The 25155-nt window shown below is 42.7% G+C and overlaps 1 protein-coding gene across 3 annotated transcripts in view; it reads right to left on the reverse strand.

Moving 5' to 3' along the window:
- Positions 1-25155, reverse strand: part of CTNNAL1 (catenin alpha like 1) — a 560796-nt gene that overhangs the window by 157315 nt on the left and 378326 nt on the right. For all 3 annotated transcript variants that reach the window (XM_063922923.1, XM_063922925.1, XM_063922924.1), the window contains exons 6-7: positions 24526-24696; positions 21853-22053 (exon numbers count right to left, since the gene is read on the reverse strand). In XM_063922923.1, the coding sequence (XP_063778993.1) occupies positions 21853-22053; positions 24526-24696 (372 nt within the window). The remainder of the gene's footprint in view (positions 1-21852; positions 22054-24525; positions 24697-25155) is intronic.

Consider the following 25155-nt stretch of genomic DNA (forward strand, 5'->3'; position numbering starts at 1 on the left):
TGGTATGAGGGCCTGATGTTCACAGGTGGGGGTTGTGCTTACAGCCCAACACTGCGCAGGACGTTTGGCATTTGCCAGAGAACACCAAGATTGGCAAATTCGCCACTGGCGCCCTGTGCTCTTCACAGATGAAAGCAGGTTTTCAATAAGCACATGTGACAGACGTGACAGAGTCTGGAGACACCAAGGAGAACGTTATGCTGCCTGCAACATCCTCCAGCATGACCGGTTTGGCAGTGGGTCAGTAATGGTGTGCGGTGGCATTTCTTTGGGGGGCCTGCACAACCCTCCATGTGCTCGCCAGAGGTAGCCTGACTGCCATTAGGTACTGAGATGAGATCCTCAGACCCCTTGTGAGACCATATGCTGGTACGGTTGGCCCTGGGTTCCTCCTAATGCAAGACAATGCTAGACCTCATGTGGCTGGAGTGTGTCAGCAGTTCCTGTAAGACGAAGGCATTGACGCTATGGACTGGCCCGCCCGTTCCCCAGATCTGAATCCAATTGAGCACATCTGGGACATCATGTCTCGCTCCATCCACCAACGCCACGTTGCACCACAGACTGTCCAGGAGTTGGTAGATGCTTAAGTCCAGGTCTGGGAGGAGATTCCTCAGGAGACCATCCGCCACCTCATCAGGAGCATGCCCAGGCATTGTAGGGAGGTCATACAGGCACGTGGAGGCCACACACACTACTGAGCCTCATTTTGACTTGTTTTAAGGACATTACATCAAAGTTTGATCAGCCTGTAGTGTGTTTTTTCACTTTAATTTTGAGTGCGACTCCAAATCCAGACCTCCATGGGTAATAAATTTGATTTCCATTGATAATTTTTGTGTGATTTTGTTGTCAGCAGATTCAACTATGTAAAGAACAAAGTATTTAATAAGAATATTTCATTCATTCAGATCTAGGATGTGTTGTTTAAGTGTTCCCTTTATTTTTTTGAGCAGTGTGTGTATATATATATATATATATATATAAAACACAGTATCCTTCCCCACCTGTGGCTCAGGTGTTAGCGGCAAAGGAAATGAGGCGGCACTCCATGGGCTTGTAAAGAAATGGTAATCTGTATTCAAAACATGGTGACAAAAAGTAACGTTGTGTCAATCAAATCAAAAAACAAGAGGGGGGACAGATATCTTACGACGTTTCAAGGCATCATAGCCTTTTCATCAGGTAAGGTGACCCCTGTGCTGTTTCACAGCACAGGGGTCACCTTACCTGATGAAAAGGCTATGATGCCTTGAAACGTCGTAAGATATCTGTCCCCCCTCTTGTTTTTTGATTTGATTGACACAACGTTACTTTTTGTCACCATGTTTTGAATACAAATTACCATTTCTTTACAAGCCCATGGAGTGCCGCCTCATTTCCTTTGCCGCTAACACCTGAGCCACAGGTGGGGAAGGATACTGTGTTTTGCATAATCACTAGGAGGGCACCCTGGCACTTTGTTCATTGTTTCTTCGTGAGTGCCGGATAACTTTGTTTTATATATATATATATATATATATATACATACTTACACGCACACACACACATATATATATATATATATATATATATATTTATTACTGTCCATAAACCAGAGAATCCCACAGGAACCAAGCTCAGGATAGACCAGCACACTATTCAGCCATTAAAAAGTCTTTTTATTAGAGATGAGCGCCTGAAATTTTTCGGGTTTTGTGTTTTGGTTTTGGGTTCGGTTCCGCGGCCGTGTTTTGGGTTCGAACGCGTTTTGGCAAAACCTCACCGAATTATTTTTGTCGGATTCGGGTGTGTTTTGGATTCGGGTGTTTTTTTCCAAAAACACTAAAAAACAGCTTAAATCATAGAATTTGGGGGTCATTTTGATCCCAAAGTATTATTAACCTCAAAAAACATAATTTACACTCATTTTCAGTCTATTCTGAATACCTCACACCTCACAATATTATTTTTAGTCCTAAAATTTGCACCGAGGTCGCTGTGTGAGTAAGATAAGCGACCCTAGTGGCCGACACAAACACCGGGCCCATCTAGGAGTGGCACTGCAGTGTCACGCAGGATGTCCCTTCCAAAAAACCCTCCCCAAACAGCACATGACGCAAAGAAAAAAAGAGGCGCAATGAGGTAGCTGTGTGAGTAAGATTAGCGACCCTAGTGGCCGACACAAACACCGGGCCCATCTAGGAGTGGCACTGCAGTGTCACGCAGGATGGCCCTTCCAAAAAACCCTCCCCAAACAGCACATGACGCAAAGAAAAAAAGAGGCGCAATGAGGTAGCTGACTGTGTGAGTAAGATTAGCGACCCTAGTGGCCGACACAAACACCGGGCCCATCTAGGAGTGGCACTGCAGTGTCACGCAGGATGGCCCTTCCAAAAAACCCTCCCCAAACAGCACATGACGCAAAGAAAAAAAGAGGCGCAATGAGGTAGCTGACTGTGTGAGTAAGATTAGCGACCCTAGTGGCCGACACAAACACCGGGCCCATCTAGGAGTGGCACTGCAGTGTCACGCAGGATGTCCCTTCCAAAAAACCCTCCCCAAACAGCACATGACGCAAAGAAAAAAAGAGGCGCAATGAGGTAGCTGTGTGAGTAAGATTAGCGACCCTAGTGGCCGACACAAACACCGGGCCCATCTAGGAGTGGCACTGCAGTGTCACGCAGGATGTCCCTTCCAAAAAACCCTCCCCAAACAGCACATGACGCAAAGAAAAAAAGAGGCGCAATGAGGTAGCTGACTGTGTGAGTAAGATTAGCGACCCTAGTGGCCGACACAAACACCGGGCCCATTTAGGAGTGGCACTGCAGTGTCACGCAGGATGTCCCTTCCAAAAAACCCTCCCCAATCAGCACATGATGCAAAGAAAAAGAAAAGAAAAAAGAGGTGCAAGATGGAATTATCCTTGGGCCCTCCCACCCACCCTTATGTTGTATAAACAAAACAGGACATGCACACTTTAACCAACCCATCATTTCAGTGACAGGGTCTGCCACACGACTGTGACTGATATGACGGGTTGGTTTGGACCCCCCCCAAAAAAGAAGCAATTAATCTCTCCTTGCACAAACTGGCTCTACAGAGGCAAGATGTCCACCTCATCTTCACCCTCCGATATATCACCGTGTACATCCCCCTCCTCACAGATTATCAATTCGTCCCCACTGGAATCCACCATCTCAGCTCCCTGTGTACTTTGTGGAGGCAATTGCTGCTGGTCAATGTCTCCGCGGAGGAATTGATTATAATTCATTTTAATGAACATCATCTTCTCCACATTTTCTGGATGTAACCTCGTACGCCGATTGCTGACAAGGTGAGCGGCGGCACTAAACACTCTTTCGGAGTACACACTTGTGGGAGGGCAACTTAGGTAGAATAAAGCCAGTTTGTGCAAGGGCCTCCAAATTGCCTCTTTTTCCTGCCAGTATAAGTACGGACTGTGTGACGTGCCTACTTGGATGCGGTCACTCATATAATCCTCCACCATTCTATCAATGTTGAGAGAATCATATGCAGTGACAGTAGACGACATGTCCGTAATCGTTGTCAGGTCCTTCAGTCCGGACCAGATGTCAGCATCAGCAGTCGCTCCAGACTGCCCTGCATCACCGCCAGCGGGTGGGCTCGGAATTCTGAGCCTTTTCCTCGCACCCCCAGTTGCGGGAGAATGTGAAGGAGGAGATGTTGACAGGTCGCGTTCCGCTTGACTTGACAATTTTGTCACCAGCAGGTCTTTCAACCCCAGCAGACCTGTGTCTGCCGGAAAGAGAGATCCAAGGTAGGCTTTAAATCTAGGATCGAGCACGGTGGCCAAAATGTAGTGCTCTGATTTCAACAGATTGACCACCCGTGAATCCTTGTTAAGCGAATTAAGGGCTGCATCCACAAGTCCCACATGCCTAGCGGAATCGCTCCCTTTTAGCTCCTTCTTCAATGCCTCCAGCTTCTTCTGCAAAAGCCTGATGAGGGGAATGACCTGACTCAGGCTGGCAGTGTCTGAACTGACTTCACGTGTGGCAAGTTCAAAGGGCATCAGAACCTTGCACAACGTTGAAATCATTCTCCACTGCACTTGAGACAGGTGCATTCCATCTCCTATATCGTGCTCAATTGTATAGGCTTGAATGGCCTTTTGCTGCTCCTCCAACCTCTGAAGCATATAGAGGGTTGAATTCCACCTCGTTACCACTTCTTGCTTCAGATGATGGCAGGGCAGGTTCAGTAGTTTTTGGTGGTGCTCCAGTCTTCTGTACGTGGTGCCTGTACGCCGAAAGTGTCCCGCAATTTTTCTGGCCACCGACAGCATCTCTTGCACGCCCCTGTCGTTTTTTAAAAAATTCTGCACCACCAAATTCAAGGTATGTGCAAAACATGGGACGTGCTGGAATTTGCCCATATTTAATGCACACACAATATTGCTGGCGTTGTCCGATGCCACAAATCCACAGGAGAGTCCAATTGGGGTAAGCCATTCCGTGATGATCTTCCTCAGTTGCCGTAAGAGGTTTTCAGCTGTGTGCGTATTCTGGAAAGCGGTGATACAAAGCGTAGCCTGCCTAGGAAAGAGTTGGCGTTTGCGAGATGCTGCTACTGGTGCCGCCGCTGCTGTTCTTGCGGCGGGAGTCCATACATCTACCCAGTGGGCTGTCACAGTCATATAGTCCTGACCCTGCCCTGCTCCACTTGTCCACATGTCCGTGGTTAAGTGGACATTGGGTACAACTGCATTTTTTAGGAGACTGGTGAGTCTTTTTCTGACGTCCGTGTACATTCTCGGTATCGCCTGCCTAGAGAAGTGGAACCTAGATGGTATTTGGTAACGGGGGCACACTGCCTCAATAAATTGTCTAGTTCCCTGTGAACTAACGGCGGATACCGGACGCACGTCTAACACCAACATAGTTGTCAAGGACTCAGTTATCCGCTTTGCAGTAGGATGACTGCTGTGATATTTCATCTTCCTCGCAAAGGACTGTTGAACAGTCAATTGCTTACTGGAAGTAGTACAAGTGGGCTTACGACTTCCCCTCTGGGATGACCATCGACTCCCAGCGGCAACAACAGCAGCGCCAGCAGCAGTAGGCGTTACACGCAAGGATGCATCGGAGGAATCCCAGGCAGGAGAGGACTCGTCAGACTTGCCAGTGACATGGCCTGCAGGACTATTGGCATTCCTGGGGAAGGAGGAAATTGACACTGAGGGAGTTGGTGGGGTGGTTTGCGTGAGCTTGGTTACAAGAGGAAGGGATTTACTGGTCAGTGGACTGCTTCCGCTGTCACCCAAAGTTTTTGAACTTGTCACTGACTTATTATGAATGCGCTGCAGGTGACGTATAAGGGAGGATGTTCCGAGGTGGTTAACGTCCTTACCCCTACTTATTACAGCTTGACAAAGGGAACACACGGCTTGACACCTGTTGTCCGCATTTCTGTTGAAATACCTCCACACCGAAGAGCTGATTTTTTTGGTATTTTCACCTGGCATGTCAACGGCCATATTCCTCCCACGGACAACAGGTGTCTCCCCGGGTGCCTGACTTAAACAAACCACCTCACCATCAGAATCCTCCTGGTCAATTTCCTCCCCAGCGCCAGCAACACCCATATCCTCCTCATCCTGGTGTACTTCAACACTGACATCTTCAATCTGACTATCAGGAACTGGACTGCGGGTGCTCCTTCCAGCACTTGCAGGGGGCGTGCAAATGGTGGAAGGCGCATGCTCTTCACGTCCAGTGTTGGGAAGGTCAGGCATCGCAACCGACACAATTGGACTCTCCTTGTGGATTTGGGATTTCAAAGAACGCACAGTTCTTTGCGGTGCTTTTGCCAGCTTGAGTCTTTTCAGTTTTCTAGCGAGAGGCTGAGTGCTTCCATCCTCATGTGAAGCTGAACCACTAGCCATGAACATAGGCCAGGGCCTCAGCCGTTCCTTGCCACTCCGTGTGGTAAATGGCATATTGGCAAGTTTACGCTTCTCCTCCGACAATTTTATTTTAGGTTCTGGAGTCCTTTTTTTACTGATATTTGGTGTTTTGGTTTTGACATGCTCTGTACTATGCCATTGGGCATCGGCCTTGGCAGACGACGTTGCTGGCATTTCATCGTCTCGGCCATGACTAGTGGCAGCAGCTTCAGCACGAGGTGGAAGTGGATCTTGATCTTTCCCTAATTTTGGAACCTCAACATTTTTGTTCTCCATATTTTAATAGGCACAACTAAAAGGCACCTCAGGTAAACAATGCAGATGGATGGATTGGATACTAGTATACAATTATGGACGGGCTGCCGAGTGCCGACACAGAGGTAGCCACAGCCGTGAACTACCGCACTGTACTGTGTCTGCTGCTAATATATAGACTGGTTGATAAAGAGATAGTATACTCGTAACTAGTATGTATGTATAAAGAAAGAAAAAAAAACCACGGTTAGGTCACTGGTATATACAATTATGGACGGGCTGCGGAGTGCCGACACAGAGGTAGCCACAGCCGTGAACTACCGCACTGTACTGTGTCTGCTGCTAATATATAGACTGGTTGATAAAGAGATAGTATACTCGTAACTAGTATGTATGTATAAAGAAAGAAAAAAAAACCACGGTTAGGTGGTATATACAATTATGGACGGGCTGCCGAGTGCCGACACAGAGGTAGCCACAGCCGTGAACTACCGCACTGTACTGTGTCTGCTGCTAATATATAGACTGGTTGATAAAGAGATAGTATACTCGTAACTAGTATGTATGTATAAAGAAAGAAAAAAAAACCACGGTTAGGTCACTGGTATATACAATTATGGACGGGCTGCCGAGTGCCGACACAGAGGTAGCCACAGCCGTGAACTACCGCACTGTACACTGGTTGATAAAGAGATAGTAGTATACTCGTAACAACTAGTATGACGACGGTATAAAGAATGAAAAAAAAACCACGGTTAGGTGGTATATAATACAATTATGGTTGGACGGACTGCCTGCCGAGTGCCGACACAGAGGTAGCCACAGCCGTGAACTACCGCACTGTACACTGGTTGATAAAGAGATAGTAGTATACTCGTAACAACTAGTATGACGACGGTATAAAGAATGAAAAAAAAACCACGGTTAGGTGGTATATAATACAATTATGGTTGGACGGACTGCCTGCCGAGTGCCAACACAGAGGTAGCCACAGCCGTGAACTACCGCACTGTACACTGGTTGATAAAGAGATAGTAGTATACTCGTAACAACTAGTATGACGACGGTATAAAGAACGAAAAAAAAACCACGGTTAGGTGGTATATATTATAATACAATTATGGATGGACGGACTGCCTGCCGAGTTCCGACACAGAGGTAGCCACAGCCGTGAACTACCGCACTGTACACTGGTTGATAAAGAGATAGTAGTATACTCGTAACAACTAGTATGACGACGGTATAAAGAACGAAAAAAAAACCACGGTTAGGTGGTATATATTATAATACAATTATGGATGGACGGACTGCCTGCCGAGTTCCGACACAGAGGTAGCCACAGCCGTGAACTACCGCACTGTACACTGGTTGATAAAGAGATAGTAGTATACTCGTAACAACTAGTATGACTATGACGACGGTATAAAGAAAGAAAAAAAAAACCACGGTTAGGTGGTATATAATACAATTATGGATGGACGGACTGCCTGCCGAGTGCCGACACAGAGGTAGCCACAGCCGTGAACTACCGCACTGTACTGTGTCTGCTGCTAATATAGACTGGTTGATAAAGAGATAGTATACAATACTACTAATATACTGGTGGTCAGGCACTGGTCACCACTAGTCACACTGGCAGTGGCACTCCTGCAGCAAAAGTGTGCACTGTTTAATTTTAATATAATATTATTTATCATGTACTCCTGGCTCCTGCTATAACAACCTGCAGTGCTCCCCAGTCTCCCCCACAATTATAAGCTTTATATACAATACATTGATGTGCAGCACACTGGGCTGAGCAGTGCACACAGACTGAGTCACTGTGTGACTGTGTATCGTTTTTTTCAGGCAGAGAACGGATATATTAAATAAAACAAACAACTGCACTGTCTCTGGTGGTCACTGGTCACTGTGGTCGTCAGTCACTAAACTCTGTCTGCACTCTGCACTCTCTTCTAATCTACAGTATCACAGCAATCTCTCTCTCTCTCTCTCTTCTAAATCTAATCTAAATGGAGAGGACGCCAGCCACGTCCTCTCCCTATCAATCTCAATGCACGTGTGAAAATGGCGGCGACGCGCGGCTCCTTATATAGAATCCGAGTCTCGCGAGAATCCGACAGCGTCATGATGACGTTCGGGCGCGCTCGGGATAACCGAGCAAGGCGGGAAGATCCGAGTCGCTCGGACCCGTGAAAAAAAAAGTGAAGTTCGTGCGGGTTCGGATTCAAAGAAACCGAACCCGCTCATCTCTACTTTTTATATCAGTAAAGAGCAAAGAATCCGATGCAAACATGCAGCACAAGTATTTTTAGCAGCAAAGTGTAATATGCAATAGTATACTCAACATCCCAACAGCCGTTTCGTATGCCTTTGTCAGGGGAATAATAAGCTCAGCATATTGCCAAAGCACTGCTTGTCCTGCAGTGCAACAGAATAAAGAATTGCAACATTATTCCACACATGCATAATGCAGGACAAATTTTACATAAATGTTCTTGACCTAATTAAATCTTTACGAAATGTAAATTTTGGAGAAAAAAAGTATTAGCCAGTTAATTGGTTGAAAACCAACAACTTCTATATGGTATTGCTGCTTTAATCTTAAGGGCCAGACATAGGGAGGCCAATCCCGGGATCGGGATCGGCGGGATCCCGGGATTTAGGCCCAAAAATGCCGGGATTTGAATCCCGGGATTGGAGCCTCCAATCCCGGGATTCACGGGATTGCATTGCGCATGTGCAACGCAGCAGCGAGGGAGGGTTGGTGTAAGTAACACTTACTATTAGGCGGGCGGCAGTATTAGGCGGGCGGCAGCCATGTACACAGACCGCGGCGGCATTTCAAATGTAGCGCCGGCCGCCAGCCAATCACAGCTGGTGGACCGGCGGCCAATCAGGGAAGCGGCCGCAGCTGCTCCTGATTGGCTGCCGGACTGCCCGTTCTGACTGGCTGACGGCCAGCACTACAATTTGAAAGTCCTCCGGCGCGCTCAGCGCGTCTTGTCCATGGCTGCCGCCTGCCGCCCGTCTAATAGTAAGTGTAGTTTTACTGACACCAACCCTCCCTCACTGTGGTGCTCGCTTCAGCCTCCCTCCCGCTCCGCTACCTACACCCTCCAGCGCTGCTCCCTAGTCCCTACACTACACCCACCCTCCAGCGCTGCTCCCTTGTCCCTACACTACACCCACCAGCGCTGCTCCCTAGTCCCTACACTACACCCACCCTCCAGTGCTGCTCCCTAGTCCCTACACTACACCCACCAGCGCTGTTCCCTAGTCCCTACACTACACCCACCAGCGCTGCTCCCTAGTCCCTACACTACACCCACCAGCGCTGCTCCCTAGTCCCTACACTACACCCACCTTCCAGCGCTGCTCCCTACAGCCTCCGTGCTCCCTACACTCTTTTCCACTGCCCTCCACTCCCACTCTCCCTGCTCCCTACTGCAATCCCGGGATCCCAGGAATCCCGGGATTGAGCATTTTTCAATCCCGAATCCCGGGATTGAAAAAACGGCCCGGGATTGGCCTCCCTAGCCATACACATTTAACGACTTTTTTAAATGATATTGACAATAGACAATTTTGAACGATATACCGTTCAAGTCGTCTAGTGTGTATGGCCACCCCGATGGCCGATGCGTGCAACCGTGCTCATTAAGAGCAGGTCGCGGGTAAACTGTGCATGCAGCTCAATGTGAGCAATGTCACTTGTGACATTGCTCATCACAACATGTGTGTACGGAGCCGCGATGAGCGATGTGCACAATGTGACATTGCTGATACTCCCCAGCAGCGGTTCCATTCTAGCTGAGCTGCTGACGGGAGCCACACAGCGTCTCCGTCATAATTTCTCCCACTGCCCCACCAATTATGTTTCCACTGTGCCACCAACTTAATAAGAAATTTATTATAATGGGTTCATAAATAACATTATATATATATATATATATATATATATAGAGCAACCCTTAGGCGCCAATTTCACTATTGCTACATATATATATATATATATATATATATATATATATATACTTGCAAGGCAGTCGGCACTCCCAGGCTCTTTAAACAACTTGCTCCGTGCCAGTTCAAGAATGCATCATGTAAGTCCAGCAAAAGAAGTGTTTTATGTTTGTTTGTCTTTACATGTATTTGGCCTGAGGAAAGGGCAGAAGCCCTGAAACAGCTGTAGCCTGTTTAATACATCTTTTATTGCAATCTACTGTCTCCAGTGCCGTTCTTTTGCTGGACTTATATATATATATATATATGTATATGCATCCAGGTAAGCAGCACTCCTGGCGTCTTAACTAAATAACTCTCCAGACACATGCTGAATTGGCAATGTTTCAGTGTTTCTGAGTGCTGCTTATCTGGATGCATTGTTAATTGTGTGTACGGGCACCCGGCGCAGCATGCACTATTGAAGAGAGATCTGGTTTTTAATACACACGTGTGTGTGTATAAATAAATAATTTATATATATATATATATATATATAGTTAAAGGGCCCTACACGCTAGAAGACATGAACAATGTGGAAGATGAACAATGTGGAAGATGAGCAATTTCCCTTGAACTTCCCAGAGCCCTGATAAGCAAAATTGAGTGTACACACTATGCAATTATTCAAACAACTTGAAAGACGAAAGATATCTTTGGAATTGGTACCTTTTTTTTACATATTTTAATATTGGGGAGGCATTTCTGGGTGTGTGGGCAGGGCTGTAGAAGGGGGAGCCAATGAAGTTTTTTTTCACCCACTGCCCCACCAATTTCCACTGTGCCACCAAGGCAATAAAAAATTCATTATAATGGGTTCATAAATAATAAAAATAATAAAATACATTTTATTTATATATATATACATACATACATACATACATACATACATATATATATATATATACACATACATACATATACATAAATATTCTTAATAACTGAAAAATTGTATTCTACTGTGCTGCATTGTTTTTTCTATGTCTTTTGTGGGGAAAAAACCAATAAATATATAAAAAAAAAAAAAAAAAAAATAACTGAAAAATTGTACATACATTTTTACCAACTTACATGGTATACAGTAATTAGAGTAATAAGCTTCATGAAAATTGCACCTGAAAACTCTTGAGAATTATAATTTAAATATCTACACATTTATACAGTATTAAAAAAAATCTATTTTTATATCTTGTAGGCCTCATATAGCAATTGGTATATTAAGTTGGCTTTATTTTAATGCCACAAAACAGCAAATACTTGGATAATAAGGCAATCTAAACTGCAGTTAAAACACTGTGCTACTAAATTCACACACAATTCTTTACATACACATTAGGAACAAAATATTTATTGTGCATAACAAACAAGCTCACCACTGCATCATTACCATCAAATAATGCTAATACAGCTTTTGCAGGCCAATTCAATAATCCAGTTTTCTGCTTAAATATGACATCTATAACTTGCAGTGAAAAGGAAGCAAATGAAATAATATTATCCCAGTTTCCATATTGTATTGGTTTGTTGCTGCTCTAGATAGAGCAGAATAATTCTAACTTGATTTAGGGCCAGATTCAATCAGGTTGGGTATGGTCTCCTGAGCGCCGGTCACGTAACTACCTCCCAATTCAATCGCCCAAGTGCTGCCATGGGATGAGAGCATGTAACGGATTCCTCACAATTATCTGAATCTGCCCACTATACTATATGCTATTTTATATAAACCACACTTGAGGAATACCCCCAGATCTACAACATGCTTCGAGGTTATTACCATGTCTGTGTAATAACTGTATGTATGGATCGGTGACACACACAATTATTTCTGTTATGTGTGGGACATGTGTGTGTAAAAATGACAATATCAAATATACACAACCAGCACATGACTGCATTGAGAAACTGCACGCCACTCATACTCCTCATATTCTGTACTTTAATATTTATATTTGGATTATTACTCAGTAATTGGGGAAGGCTGTTGAAACCACAGATGAGGCTTTGTATAGTGCTTAAAAGAAAAGTAAACATGGAATTGAACTGTTAAAAGTTACATACTATCGAGCACAGGGGCACTGTAAAAGCCGATATGGAACATCTATCATTTTGCTGTGGCCCATATGGCTGGAAGGTGACAACAGTGGCAGAATTTTAGTAGAAGCTGGCCAACTGTTCTACAGTATTTACAACCAGTTCCGGCACTTTTAGTTAGTGCTTAAATGTTGTTGTTTTTGTTTTTTGTTTTTTTACAGTTTTGCATGCATGTGTTTGTTGGTGTGTGCGGGGGGTTTGTATCTAAATTATATTTACTGAACTAAGCTTAGGCAAACATGAGGCTGTTGGGGAGCTAAAAATATATGCTGGAACTTGTAGTCCCACAACAGATGTATCTCTCAGATTACATATCAATATAATAAGCTAGTTCTTACGGCCCAGGTAAGCCAGGAGTAGCCCTGGCCGTTAGATGTTATTATTTAGTTTTATGGAGGACAGCATACTCTCACATTCAGATTGGCTTTTAAGTTATTAGAAACTGAAACATGGAGCTATAAGGAGAAGCCTCAGTTAAAATAGCTCCAGCCGTACAAGACACACCAAAGAGAGTGGACATAATGCAACTGGTACATTTACCTCTGTATAACCCTTAATACCTTCATAGAACTAACAGATTGATTGCTTAATTACATTTCCTACAGTACTTCATAAAAATGCTCATGCAAGAATCTCATCAGATCTCAGGCACTTCTTACATTCATTGCACAATAAATAGCAATAGCACACACGAGAATGTTAAAAAGCAATGCTATTACAGCAAACAAACTGAGTATTACAAATGTATCTATGCGCTATAATTCAGAGTTTAGGGGGTCATTCAGAGTTGATCGTAGCTGTGCTAAATTTAGCACAGCTACGATCATTCACACTGACATGCGGGGGGACGCCCAGCACAGGGCTAGTCCGCCCCGTATGTCAGTGCCGCCCCCCCCTGCGCAGAAGTGCAAAGGCATCGCACAGCGGCGATGCCTTTGCACTTTAAGATTAGCTCCCGACCAGCGCAGCTTTAGCGTGCTGGCTGGGAGCTGCTCATCACTCCCCGGCCCGCAGCGGCTGCGTGTGACATCACGCAGCTACCGCGGCCCGCCGCCCCAACCGTCCAGCCACGCCTGTGTTGGCCAGACCGTGCCCCCTAAATGGCGGCTTAACGCCGGCGTCCAGCCCCCTCCCGCCCAGCGACCGCCTCTGCCTCAGAGGCGATCGCTAGGAAATGACGGCTAGCATGTGCCGGCGGACTGCAGCGCCGGCGCAAGAGCAGTTCCGACCAGATAGCTGCACTGCGAGAAACTGAAGCGCGCAATCGGGTCGGAATTACCCCCTTAGTGTTAATTTCCCTACACCAAAGTACAGATAAAACAATTGTGAGGAAAAATCTCGAATGGCCAACAAGATCCTGAAATAAAAAAATGCTATAAAACAACAGTAAAAAAGGAACATTATATCATCCAAAAATATTTGTATAAAGCATTTCAGCAAACAGAAAACATTCAGTAAGTCAGATTACATAGATTTGTTAGCACACACATTAAGTAAAGATGTATAAAATATCTGGTGACAGTCAAATACTATTCAGGGAGTCACAAGACATCTCCTGCTGGGCTGCACTTTGTATATGTGCTCACTGTTATGGTAATATACAGTGCATCCAGAAAGTATACACAGGGCTCCACTTTTTCCACATGTTGTTATGTTACAGCATTACTCCAAAATGGAATAAATGCATTTTCCCCTCAAAATTCTACACACAATACCCCATAATGACAAAGTGAAGAAAGTGTTTTTGAGATTTTTGCAAATTTATTAAAAATAAAAAACTAAGAAATCACATGTCCATAAGTTTTCACTGTCTTTGCTCAATACTTTGTTGATGCACCTTTGGCAGCAATTACAGCATCAAGTCTTTTTAAATATGATGCCACAAGCTTGGCACATGTGATTTCTTAGTTTTTTATTTTTAATAAATTTACAAAAATCTCAAAAACACTTTTTTTCACATCGTCATAATGGGGTGTTGTATGTACAATTTTGAGGGGTAAAATGAATTTATTCCATTTTGGAATAAGGCTGTAACATAACAAAATGTGGAAAAAGTGAAGCGCTGTGAATACTTTCCGGATGTACTGTAAGTCCTGTTATGTAGGTGGCATTTTTACAGAACAGCTACAATATATTCCTGTCCTCAACAGTGTGAACACAGTGATGCCAATTGGCAAACAAACGTCAGGAGACACCAAATGTACTTAGTTCATCTTAGGACATTTTCTTAGTCACCAACAAAAGTAGCCAAGTATGAGTTCATGTAATGTTCCAATTATAAAATATTAGAAAGCAGTTTCAGTTACAATGGTGATTACCAACAGACAAAATGTATACTTCATCTTTTATCCAAGATGTTGCAGGTAAATAAACCAAGAAACATGTCACTGTACTAGACTGCAACTGCGCATCTGAAGAACCCTGGATTTGGGGATGATCACCCTTTCCCAGCAATGTGACACTTCACATTCTGAGCTGGAGAGGGCAACTAACAATTCTGTAAAAGGTAACTGCACATACAGTATAGTAAAAAACATCTAAAAAGATAAAAGGAATATTCTCTTAATGCCTTCCCGGAGACACCTTACTATATACTATCGGGGTGCTGCTAATGAATTCACTTCTCATCAGTAGAAGCAAAGACTGTCAGGCCCAATGATGTAAAAGTGTCCCTCATTGATTAGTGTGGCTTAATCATTAATCACTGCTTAGAAACTAGGTAGGCCTATCCCACTTCAGAATTACATGTAGGCAGACTTGAGTGTGTAAGAAGTAGCTTCTGCCTTATGACCCTGCCCTGTAGCCCAGATATGTGCAGAAAACATGACTGTTGTCACATGCAAGGTGTGGCCAGTTTTCTCCTTGTCATGACATCAACCATGGAGGGACAACCTGCTATTGGCAATGTCTGTTTTGCCACATTCTGTCCACTTATTGTTAATAGTATTTTCAGTATTCCATGGTACATGTAAATCACAGAGGTTCGCACTGAGGGAAATCTAGAGAGGATACAAGTCTAGAGCGAGGAGCATGTCTAGCACCACCTAGAAACATTTATGGCACTATTTCATATCATCAGTCCTTCTCTCACCATGTCCCACCCAATCTCCCCTATATCATCATATCCCCATCAATCGCTCCAACTCTAGCAAATCACTACCCTATGACAATTTTCTGCCAAACAGGAATGCCCCCAATTTATATCAGGCCACATGGAACTGGATGGGGCATTCTATATAATACATATACAACTCGAGTAACGAGGAAGACACTGTAGTGTGACTCACTCGCCGACACGGTTATCTCAATGAAATGTCTGTGACCCTGGTAACACCAAGAAAACCAAATGGAAATCCTTAACCCAGGCATGTCCAAACTGCGGCCCTCCAGCTGTTGTGAAATTACATATCCCAGCATGCCCTGACACAGTTTTGCGGTCAGAGAACGCTAAAGCTGTGTCAGGGTATGCTGGGATGTGTAGTTTCTCAACAGCTGGAGGGCTGCAGTTTAGACATGCCTGCCTTAACCACTTGCCTGACATGGTCGCATCAGATGCGACCACACCAGGAAGTTTTATCTGACCTGGTCGCACAGTCAGATAAACAGTGTTTGCAGCTGCAGGAAGAGAAACTTCCCTCTGCTGCTGCTCCCAGAGGGACTGGAAGGCCCCTTTGCATCACTGCACTCTCCCCCAGTGTTTGCCGTGCTGCCGATCACTGCTGATTGGTCAGCACGGCAGGACCCCCCACCCAGCGGCTGCAGACAATAGCAGTGTAAAGTGTACAGTGCATCCGGAAAGTATTCACAGCGCTTCACTTTTTCCACATGTTATGTTACAGCCTTCTTCCAAAATACATACAAAGAAAAAACGGGACACCTGGGCGCTGACAAACAAAAGTTCTGGGATATTATATATTATAAATTATAACCTGATCACGGGCTGCTGCTTCAATTAAAAGGTCACTGCTAACCCCAAAAAAACAAGTAATATACAACAACAAAAAATGAAGCGCTGTCCAGATCAGTACATGTTTAAAACATAAAACATTTAATGGACATTACACACAAAACATTAATCACACGGCCGGTGTATTTAATTAAAATAACATAAAATTATATAGATCCTAATGGCCACTCCTGAGTCAATTAGCTTAATTAGTGCACTGATAATTAGTAGCATATAGCAACATTTAGCAAACAATTCATAGCATTTGCTAGATATATATGAATAAGCTTGAAGATGTTGGAAGTTCAAAAAGCACTAATAATTAGTAGAATGTAGCAGCATTTATCAGACAGTTCATAGCATTTGCCAAATAAGGATGAATAAGCTTGAAGATGTTAAAAGTTCAAAGCATATATTCATGCAACTTGTTAATAGCAGAAATTGTAAGTATTAGTAGTCACTGCACACTCTCTTTGCAAATTATTAAATGGAATTATACTCAACAGTCCAGCGTGGCCACGCTATATAATTATACCAGCTCTACGTGTCTTCAGACCAGGAATTTGTATACTGGGTGACGTCTCACTCCTAATTGCTCTCGCTCCGGTCCTCACGTGAAGAATGCTGGATCACTGAGTCTCAGCCGTAGATAGCACTCCTCTCTACGCGTTTCTCTGCCTGTGTGCAAATCGGCGGCTTCCTCCAGAGATTTTTTTCCCTCAAAATTCTACACACAATACCCCATAATGACTACGTGAAAAATGTTTGAGATTTTTGCAAATTTATTAAAAATAACAAACTAAGAAATCACACGTACATAAGTATGCAAAGCCTTTGCCATTAAGCTCGAAATTGAGCTCAGGTGCACCCTGTTTCCACTGATCACCCTTGAGATGTTCCTACAGCTTAATTGGAATCCACATGTGGTAAATTCAGTTGATAGGACATGATTTGGAAAGGCACAAACCTGTCTATATAAGGTCCCACACTTGACAGTGCATGTCTGAGCACAAACCAAGCATGAAGTCAAAGGAATTGTCTGTAGAACTCCGAGACAGGATTGTCTCGAGGCATAAATCTGGGGAAGGGTACAGAAAAATATTTACTGCTTTAAAAGGTCCCAATGAGCACAGTTGCCACCATCATCCGTAAATGGAAGAAGTTCGGAACCACCAGAACTCTTCCTAGAGCTGGCCGGCCGTCTAATCTGAGTCATCGGGGGAGAAGGGGCCCTAGTCAGGGAGGTGACCAAAAACCCAATGGTCACTCTGTCAGAGCTACAGCATTCCTCTGAAGGACAACCATCTCTGCAGCAATCCACCAATCAGGCCTGTATGGTAGAGTGGCCAGATGGAAGACACTCCTTAGTAAAAAGCACATGGCAGCCTGCCTGGAGTTTGCCAAAATGCACCTGAATGACTCTCAGACCACGAGAAACAAAATTCTCGGGTCTGATGAGACAAAGATTGAACTCATTGGCGTGAATGCCAGGCGCCATGTTTGGACGAAAACAGGTACCGCTCATCACCAAGCCAATACCATCCCTACAGTGAAGCATGGTGTTGGCAGCATCATGCTGTGAGGATTTTTTTCAGTGGCAGAAACTCTGAGACTAGTCAGGATAGAGGGAAAGATGAATGCAGCAATGTACAGAGACATCCTGGAAGAAAACCTGCTCCAGAGCATTCAACCTCAGACTGGGGTGACAGTTCATCTTTCAGTAGGACAACGACCCTAAGCACACATCCAAGATATCAATGGAGTGGCTTCAGGACAACTCTGTGAATGTCCTTGAGTGGCCCAGCCAGAGCCCAGACTTGAATCCAATTGAACACTTCTGGAGAGATCCGAAAATGGCTGTGCACTGATGCTACCCATCTAACCCGATGGTTCAGAGGTGCTGCAAAGAGGAATGGGTGAAACTGCCCAAAGATAGGTGTGCCAAGCTTATGGCATCATAATTGCTGCAAAGGCTGTGAATACTTATGTGCATATTATTTCTTAGTTTTTTATTTTTAATAAATTAGCAAAAATCTAAAAAAAAATTCACGTTGTCATTATGGTGTATTGTGTGTAAAATTTTGGGAGCATTTTTTTTTACATTTATTCCATATTGGAATAAGGCTGTAACATAACAAATTGTGGAAAAAGTGAAGCACTGTGAATACATTGCGGATGCACTGTAAATTAAACACCCCCCTCCCCCCCCCCCCCCCCCAAGCCCTCCCCTGGAGATCTTGTGGCTATTCAAGCTGTTAAAACGGAAGGTTTTTTTTTTTGGGGGGGGGGGGGGGGGGAGGAGGGGAACCTTTTTTCTCTTCTTTTTTTTACAAATGTATTAAAAAAAACTTTTTATTTTAACTAAAACAAATTTTGGACAAGGTTAAATTCATGTTCTTCACTTGATTCACTCATAAGAAAAACCCAACAAATTCTGAGCGTTTTTTTGTGTTTTTTTTGTGGGGGGGGGGGGGGGGGGGGGGATTGTCACTCAAGTGGTTTAAGAACATTGGTTATTTACTGAACTATTATAGAAGAGTAAGCACACCTATGCAACCAGTTTATTGATGGTTTCTTATTTCTACTACTGTTTCCCTAAAAGCTTTATTTGTCCTTTGCATTTTGTTGGTTACAAGGTCACAATAAAAGAAAACAATCTGATATAGGGGCAGACTTAACAAGAAGTGATATTCTTATCATCACTAGTTACTAATGTTAAATGGTGCTCCAGCCAATCAGCTCCTAACTGACATTTTTTCAAACTCATGACAGTTATTTGCTAATTGGTTGTAGCACCATTTAACATTCGTAACGAGTGATAACAAGATTATCACTCCTTGTTAAATCTGCCCCATAATTATCTTAGTATCAGGCTGTTATTAATGTTAATCATAATGTGAAGGAACAAATTATTTAGGCATTAAAGCTACTGAAAAGCTGTAAAGAGACTGACAGAACTGGCCTTACATCTTGAAGTGCTATTCAAAGTATCACATTACCCAAATGTGCCTGCATGCCTTGGTCTTTTGTTATGGTGATTGCAAACTCATCATCATAAAGTGTCACAGACCATAACTTGTTTCACGCTAACAGCTAAATAGCTTTCATATGGTTATAGAATTGGTCACTCTTCATTGGTGTCAGGATTAGCAAACTGTACTACCACTAAAACTATCAGTACAATAGACACTGAAGTGCAGACAATAAAACAAGGTTAAACTTTCTTTTACACAGTTCTTTGGAAATCAAATAGTACTTTAGAATGTAAGCTCTCACGAGCAGGGCCCTCTTCCCTCATGTGCTTATCCTTTCTTACTTTAATAATCTTCAACTGCACCAAATCCAGCAGTCTTCTGCCACCTGATACTTATTCCAGTGTCATCTGCTGATGTAACTATGTTTAGTTATCCTGTACTTGTCCTATACTGTCATCAACTGTAAGTTGCTGTTTTCCTGTTTGATTATTTATGTACTCTGTAATTAGGAGCTGCGGAACCCTTGTGGCGCCATATAAATAAAGGATAATAATAATAATACTATTATGACTAAGCAACTAATCTAAAAAGACAAAAAGAGTAGACGGCTTCTACAGAAGGAGGCCGTGAAACCAAAATTGCAGGATCGCAACACCCAGCCATGATTCTGTGTAACAGATCCATTTCTCTTGTTACGCAAGTTTTTCTCAGTACACTGCATAATATTAATTCATATAAACACACAACAGCATAATTTTAAGTCAAAGTTTTCTATTGTGTACTGTATGTTGCATTGGGTATTATAGTCCGTATCTTATCCTAACAACAGTAACTTTCCACAACTGCTGTTTTGTAAATGGGACCTCTAACCCCCAACTCTACCCCCCAGCCAATGGTTAGAAACATTCAGACAGTCATCTCATAAGGGGCTTACACATGGAGAGATCCGTGCTTAAATTCTAATGCTTACAAAATTAAGCACAAAGGGTGTGCCGCATGTGTCGCTATCGCCGGCTCTAGATTTGGCATGCATTCATGCCAAATCTAGTGAGATCGCTAATTTCACCCCCCGTCCCACCCCTCACTCAGCACACATCGCTCTGAGTGCTGAGTGGGGAAGGGGGGAGATTTGTGCCGAGTTGTCTGTGCTAGATCGCTCAACACACATCTCCCCCGTGTGTACGGGGCTTAAGAGAAGTGCTTCCACTCATGGAGTCAGCCTGCAAACACTGTGACCATCTACCCAATATTGATTGTTTGATTTCATTAGCATCAACGTAAACTATAGACGCTAGATAGATGCAGCAGTGAGGAGGAACGTATGAAGAGGACTGCATATGCCAAACTCTTTGAAGAGGGACACTATACTAAAAGGGAAGAGTTAGTTGTACTTTCCCGGGGAGTGTATCTAACCGATGAGTGAAAATAGGATTTTATATGTATTTATGTACAAGTTGGCGGTACAGATACAGTAGTACAGGTTGAGTATCCCTTATCCAAAATGCTTGGGACCAGAAGTATTTTGTATATCGGAGTCTAAGCACAGAATGCATTTATGTTTCATATACACCTTATACACACAGCCTGAAGGTAATTTTAGCCAATATTATTAATAACGTTGTACATTAAACAAAGTGTGTACATTTACACAATTCATTTATGTTTCATATACACCTTATACACACAGCCTATTTAACAAAGTTTGTGTACATTGAGCCATCAAAAAACAAATGTTTCACTATCTCAGTCTCACTCAAAAAATTCCGTATTTCTGAATATTTGGATATGGGATACTCAACTGTATAATGGTTAGCATTACTGTCTGACTGAACTGAGGTCTTGGATTCAACTCCCCCAATGTCCCTAGCTGTATGGAGTTTGTATATTATCCCAGTGCTTGCGTGGATTTCCGCTGGAAACTCCGGTTTTCTACTACAATCTAAGAACATACCAGTAGGTTAATTGGCTAACTCCCAATCTGCAATTTAGTAGCAAAAGTTACTATGAAATGGGATTAACAAACAAGATCTGTTGATGGAAGCATCTCTCACTTCTGCTTTCCTAAGCAAGAGGAGGACAGCAATATCTTTTTGAAGGTAGAGGCAGTTACCATAAACCCTAAATGCCACAAAGTCTGGGATTTAAAAGGTAACTTGCTGGTTGCGGAAGTTGAAATGACAACTGTAGTCCACTTTCCTAACATAGCAAATTACTGTAGAAGAGTGAAAGCATGTTCTCAACATTTTTTGTAAAATATAATCACTCCACTAAAATTCAGCTCCGTAACACACAGCATTTGATATATGTTAAAGTGAAAAACTCTTTCACTTTAAAGTTGGCTGTAGAAATATACATTCCATTACAAACTGTTCTGATTGTAGTAGAGATTACAGCAGTTGTAGCTCACTCGGAGGGAGATCAAAACTTTTAGAGCGTTAAAAGTGCCAATCAATCAGCTCCTGTCATTATACAGGAAGTGGTAGAAAAATCACATATCAATCTCCATGGTTTGATACCACCTCCAAATCAATTTTAATTCTACACTCAAAGAAACACACATCAGTTTTCCAAAAGATACAAACAATTGTAAATAGAATAGAAGGAGGATTTTGCAGAATATAAAAAGAATTACTTTGTTAAAAAGCTCTTACAGCTTGCATCCACATTGAAACCAGCTGTTCTAGCTCCATCTTGGCTTGGTTGGACAATTCCAGAATACGTTCTCTGTTCTCATGGCTGGTGTAAGCAGAGTCTGTGAAGTCTTCTGTATGCTCCAATATAACTTCTAACATAGTGGAAACATTTTCCTTGGAGAGGAAATACAGGTTATCTCTGAGTCCTTCAACTTTACTCTGAAAAAAAAAAAAAAAAAAAAGATGTAAAATTTAAAGAACTACCAGTACCCTTCATACATACATATACAAAACATTTCAGGAAAGAAACAAAGTAAAGGATATTTTAAATAAAGATTTGATTCATGAATAAATCATTTTCTAAGCCTGCCAGAATTCTGCTTTGTAGTACTATTAGGAAGGCAGTACAAGGATCAACGAAAAGCTTAACAGGAAAATTAGTAGCAAACAGTAGTCTGTATTCAGCTAATTAAACAGCAATACAATTATCAAAAGCCTAACATCAATCATTAAACTGTATTAAGGTTTCTACATTCATCTAAAGGCAGAACAGCAATACTGTGTATAATTTAGCACAGCACGCCACAGGATCCATTTCACCAGTCTCAAATTCTAGAGCAATGATGGGTGGCAGCAATACTGTAGCTCTAGGGCGCATGCAGCCTTCCAAATCTTCACTTGTGACTCAATCTCCTCCCTACTTTGAAGTCATATTTGATTGTTATAGCTAGTAACATTTCTTTAAAATGTCTACTAATCTGTTATTATAGATAGGTGTTTATTTTACTGATTAAATCTATTAATTCATTAATTAATTCTGAGATTAAGAGAATGTGCTGCCCTCTTGAAGAATAGCGGATCACCCAATGTGGTGCCGCCAGGTATTAGACTGCCTGTCACTGCTCTAGAGTCTTTGGGATGTTGCCTGGCCTTACAACCAGAGCCAAAGACATATGACTAATTTGACCACATGCATGTTTGCTGTAATTGGATGGAATGGTCATACGGCTTTTTGGGCAAAAATCGGAATACTACAAAAAAACATGAATGGACAATGTGGAGAACCCAAAAAATAAAACAAATTATATACAGTATACACACTCACACAGTTTGAGTCTCCCATATCCAAAGAGCTTGGGAGCAGATCAATTTTTATTTCGGATATTTCCGTGTTTTGGAATAGTTGCATTCCATAATGAGATATCTTGGGGAGGGGTCCCAAGCCTAAGCACAGAGGCCTGCATGTGCCAGACTGATCTCTTGAAATCACGGTAAATCTTTGTAAAATGAAAAGGGCAGCCAAATAATGATGATAAAATGATAGGTGACAACTCTAAATGGTAACATTACAAGGTACCTGTATGAACTTATTTTGTAGGGTTCAAGTAAAATTAAAAAAAGAATATAGGGCCTGATGCAGAGCTGAACACATGCCTCAGGGGCACACGAGGGAGCCCATGTGCAGAAGGCCCCCTCCCCTCTGAGCAGCAGGTATACACACAAGAGCAGTGTCAGAGCCTTTGCGTTCACTGTGCAGCTCCATCTTTCTGAAGAGGTCACTGGGAAGATTGTGCAGGAGGTGGGTCCTGCATGCTGGATCAAGGTATAGAAGTATATTTTGTGTGCATCGTGTGCATGCTAGGCCATCTGGAACGATGTTAGCTGATATACACTTGTATATCTGTGTGCGACTGATTCTCTGAATCTGTATATAAAGTGCTATAATGCAGCAGCTCTGACTTTTTTCCATGCCAAGTTCTGCTGTGCTCTGTATACAGACTCCGTTACACACAGTATACAAGTGTTGCATATCAAATGAATCAGCACAGTCTAGTGCGTCCTAGATGTATTACGTTGTGACTGAGATACATTTTTCGGCAAAAAAAAGGCCAGACGCTGGCAGACTTGCACGGGACCTGGTGGCTCAATGGCACCGAGTATCTCTCTGCATGGTGTATTGAGGCTTGATGTATGAGGGCAAACCCGTAAGTGTAAATATGCCTATTACCAGGCGAATGCCTTACACTAAATATAGTGGTGCACCTGGATTAGGCTAGCAAGAAACCAAGGGCACAAGTGTATAGGTAGTACAAACCAAGTGCCAGATGCATACTGGCAAATATATGCATTTATTTTTATGCATGCAATCTGAGAATCTACAGTAGACTCAAAATCAGGGCCAAAATGTTCAAATTAAATAGTTTTAAAAATGGCTTACACATTTACTAATCCCATCAGACCAAACAGTTTCAAATAATTTTTAACACCCCAATCAAAAAGTTTTAATTATCACAGGCTTTTTCAACTACCGAGACCATAGAGGACCAGTGTCACATGCTCCCTACCCACACTGCAACAGAAGTTCACTGTCCGCAACAGAGGGATTACTAGGTGTTGACACCAACAGACCCCTGCAAGCTCCCACACAGTCAGTGCAGGGAGAAGATCTGGTGCAGAAATTGAGGAAGGGAAGGACTCCTGAAATGCTTTGGTCCTGGTATGGTACACCATAGGATCTGTTAGAGGGTATACAGTTCCTACTTTAACAATCAAAATGTAGACATTCAGAACAGGGACAATGAGATGTCAAAGCAATTATGCCCAAACACTGTTACAGAAGTTAGGTATTACATTTACAATATACTATTTGAATAGAATAAATCTTTAACACGAAAGATCATATTTTCTCACCTTAAATTCTTTGATTCCAGTGTAGATACTGATTGGTGCAGTTTCAGCATCCCCATTTGGTCTTATGTCGGTTACAATTTCAATGACCTGCTCCAATGCCACTCTCATTCTTTGGAAGACGCCCTCTTTGTTATTACGTGCGGACTCACAATCAGGGTGCCTTAGGCAAGTCTGTAAAGAAATAAACACATTTATAACTAGAGTATTTCACACCATAAATGTTAGTTCAACTGAACAGGAAAAAAAATACTATTAGTTGATTCAAAATAAATAAATAAATAAATAAATAAATAAATAAATGTCTATTTAGGGGTTCTGATGTTCCTGGGTAATAGTTTAAAAGATTACATGGATATACCAACTGAAGCTTGGCTACTATACTTTTCCTAAAATCTAAAATTCGCTTGTAGATAAGAACTGCATTTTAATTACTAGACACATATACATTGGGAACAAAGGAAAACAGGGCTGATAACCTATCAGGACTATGTGACAATGTTGGACATTTTGTAAGTTAATTTGTTAATGATTATTAACATGTATCTGCCTGTAATTCCTAAAGAAAATTTGAAATTTACTGAGTTACTGAGACAATGCAATTTTTCATAGGCAGTGAGCAGATGAAAACCT

The sequence above is a fragment of the Pseudophryne corroboree genome, chromosome 5, assembly GCF_028390025.1.
Source record: "Pseudophryne corroboree isolate aPseCor3 chromosome 5, aPseCor3.hap2, whole genome shotgun sequence".
In the NCBI taxonomy this organism is placed as follows: Eukaryota; Metazoa; Chordata; class Amphibia; order Anura; family Myobatrachidae; genus Pseudophryne; species Pseudophryne corroboree.